This window comes from Otolemur garnettii, unplaced genomic scaffold (assembly GCF_000181295.1).
Source record: "Otolemur garnettii isolate 467f Iridium unplaced genomic scaffold, OtoGar3 scaffold00233, whole genome shotgun sequence".
Taxonomy (NCBI): Eukaryota; Metazoa; Chordata; class Mammalia; order Primates; family Galagidae; genus Otolemur; species Otolemur garnettii.
This window is the reverse complement of record NW_003852628.1, coordinates 1,478,210-1,481,491: the sequence shown is the minus strand read 5'-3', so window position 1 is coordinate 1,481,491 and position 3,282 is coordinate 1,478,210. Positions and strand designations below refer to the sequence as shown.

The 3,282-nt window shown below is 52.1% G+C and overlaps 1 protein-coding gene across 1 annotated transcript in view; it reads left to right on the top strand.

The window, feature by feature from the left end:
• Window positions 1–2,359, top strand: part of PLEKHG2 (pleckstrin homology and RhoGEF domain containing G2) — a 10,625-nt gene extending 8,266 nt beyond the window's left edge. The window contains 4 exon segments of the mRNA XM_023508242.1: window positions 1–541; window positions 621–1,710; window positions 2,042–2,117; window positions 2,119–2,359. The exon segment at window positions 1–541 is cut by the window's left edge and continues 22 nt beyond it. Of these exon segments, the coding sequence (XP_023364010.1) occupies window positions 1–541; window positions 621–1,710; window positions 2,042–2,117; window positions 2,119–2,184 (1,773 nt within the window). The 3' untranslated portion in view covers window positions 2,185–2,359.
• The last annotated feature ends 923 nt before the right edge of the window (window positions 2,360–3,282 follow it).

Here is a 3,282-nt window from a genome sequence, read left to right as displayed (position 1 = left end):
ACTGGTGCCTTCCCCTGTGACACCTGGCTCCAAGGACCTCTACAAGAGCCAGCTGAGGTTCTAGCCACCAGGAGAGAACTGTTCCCTGAAAGCAATCCCAGAAAACTGGGAGAGTCTCCATTAGGAAGCAGGGCAGGGCAGGAGGTTGAAGAAGTGGTGTCATTCCCAGATTTTCAGCCCCAGGCTGTCACTCAACATCAGGGATTCTCAGACGAACCGGGGTTCCGCTCTTGTTCAGAAATCCGGAGCGCCTGGCAAGCATTGGAGCAGGGGCAGCTGGCCCGGCCAGGCTTCCCAGAGCCACTACTGATCCTAGAGGATTCAGATCTGGGTGGAGATGGCAGGAGTGGGAAAGCAGGAGCCCCAGGTTCGGAGAGGGCAGCATCCCGTGTGCGAGAGCTGGCCCGGCTTTACAGTGAGCGGATCCAGCAGATGCAGCGGGCTGAGACACGGGCATCATCTAATGCCCCCCGCCGCCGGCCAAGGGTTCTGGCCCAACCCCAGCCATGCCCCCACCTGCCCCAAGAACAGGCTGAGCCAGGTGAGATCTGGGGATGTGGTCAACAGAAGTGGCCCAAGTTGGGGCATCAGTCCTGACTCAGTATTCTCTTTGCATACAGGGCCCCTGCCTGCCTTTGGACATGTGCTGGTATGTGAGCTGGCCTTCCCGCTGACCTGTGCTCAGGAATCTGTCCCTCTGGGCCCTACTGCCTGGGTTCAAGCTGCCACACCTATGTCTAAGCAGGGAGGCTGCCTACCTGGCAAGGATCTAAATGTTTCAGATTTGCCTGAGCAAGATCACGATGCTCCAGTTACTACCCCTTTGCCTGAGCAAAGAGGTGTCCAGAATATCCAGGCTCCAGAGACCATACCCTTGCCCAAGCAGGACAGCCCCTCAGACATCAGGGTTCTGGCTGTTACAGTCTTGCCTGATCAGGGCCACTTTGAAATCCAAGTACCAGCTCCCACTCCTTTGCCTGGGCATGGAAGTCACATGGATATACAGGTTCCATCTACCACCTCTTTTCCTGAGCAAGGACATCACATGGACAGCCAAGTTCCAGCCACCCCAGCTTTGGCCTTTCAGAGTTGTTCTAATGTCATAGTTTCAGCCACTACTCCTGTGCCCGAGCAAGAAGGCCACCTAGACAGCCAGAGCACAACCAGAGTCCCAGTAATTAACCAAGGAGGTTCCAGGGACATCCAGGGCCCAGCTGCTGTCTGCGGTCAAGCCATTAACCCTTTGCTTATGGATGGAAGCAGCCTGGACCATCTGATCCCAGCCAGCACCGCACTGCCCTTGCCATGTGACCTCCCAGACCTTCAGCTTCCTGGTACCTCACCTTTGCCCACACACAGAAGCCACCTAAACCCTCAGATCCCAGACAATGCCCGCCTGTCTGTGTCCCAAGACCTCTCAGACATTGAAATTCCAGCTGCCACACCTTTGCCCCCACCTCAAGACCTCCCAGACATCCAGAGTCCAGCTGTTGCACCTCTGCTTCAGGAACAAAGCCTCCCAAACCTACAGGTCCAAAAACTTAAACCTTTGTTGGAGCAAAAGAACCTCACAAATGTCCACGTTCCAGCTGCCACGCCTTTCCCTGAGCAAGGAGGCTCTCAGGACATTCAGGGTCTATTCCCCAGCCCAGTTCAGACAGCTATGGTTTTGTCCAAGTCAGGAGGCTACTCATTCCCTCATGTTGCCAGGTCAGAGTCTTCAGACTTGACCCCACCCCCTACCCGTCAACTCCTTGGCCCCAACACAGCTGCTCTCTCCAGATACCTGGCAGCTTCATACATCAGCCAGAGCCTGGCTCGGCGGCAGGGGCCTGGGGGAGAGGCCTCTCGGGGCCCTTGGTCCTCTGCCCCCACGTCACGGGCACCTTCACCACCACCCCAACCCCAGCCCCCACCGCCCCCAGCCAGGCAGCTCAGCTATGCCACTACAGTCAGCATCCATGTAGGGGGTGGTGGGCGGCTGCGGCCAGCCAAAGCCCAGGTCAGGTTAAACCACCCTGCCCTCTTGGCCCCAACCCAGGAATCTGTGGGCCTTCGCAGGGCCCAGGGGACTCCTGAAGCTCCTTTCCACACATGAACCAGAATGTGAGGCTTCCCAGAAAGCAAAGACTCAAGCCAGATGCCACAGATCCTCTGAACTTTACTCAGAAGTCCAGACACTGAACACAGGTGTAAAACTTGCTGCAGCTTTCCAGCTTCTGGGGTCTGCTTTGGTGAATGGCCCTTCTTGCTTTGGTACAACAGGGATGGGGAAGGAGATGTCATTAATATCTTATAATTAATATTGTGAATTTTTGTGTATTTTCATGTTCTGGAGGCCATGATAGATGAGAAGACAATGAATGGGAAGGTCTGACACAGAACAAATGAGTAGTTCTTGAAATTTGGGAATCTCAGAGTCCTTTAAGAATTATTAGAAAGTGGACCCGCTATAATTTGGTGTTAATGATTTGGGGGGTTTATGAACTGTTTGATTGATATCCATCCAGGGAAGCCAAGTTAAAAGCCCTGCTCTAAGAAGACCCCTAAAAAGTCACTCCCCTAGCAATTCATGCAGTTCATGTATCCTATTCATTCATCTCACCATCTCTGTCCATTCAGCTGTAGCTCCATCTATCTCTCCCTTTGTCCATCTGTCCTTCCAATCTTTACCTCACCTGTCTGCCTTACTTATCCAGATATTTCTACCCTATCTTCATCTCTACCTTAATTATCCTTCCATTCATCATTCTACTCCTACCTATCATTCCAGTTATTCCTCTTTCATTTCTACCTATCTCCACCAAGCACACTATTCATCCATCCTTCCCTGTTTCTACATCCATCTTTTTAGATTCATACTACCTCTGTACATCTTATTCACCCAACCATCTCCCAGTCTATCCACCCAGCCATCAATCTAACCATCTCTATAGCCACTCACTCCTCAGTTGGATTTTTCTGGGTCTTGAAGTACTTCAGAAACTGTTTTATGCTAACAACAGGGTGGATCAGATTTAGGACTCTGGGAAAAGTTGGTCCCTCATCTGTCTGATTTCCCTTGGCAGTCCTCCCCCCTTCTTTATGAATATCTGAATTTTTGTGCCCACCCACATGCATCAGATCCCTTCACCCTCCCCCTTAGTTTGAGGCTTCTATAGTTCGTCTACATGCTCCTCCTTCCCCCACACAAATAATTCAGGTCATAGAGACAAAAGGCTTTTATGTTAGGATCCTTCTGCCCCCTTGTTCCAGCAGTGGTATGCCCAATGAGGAGCATAA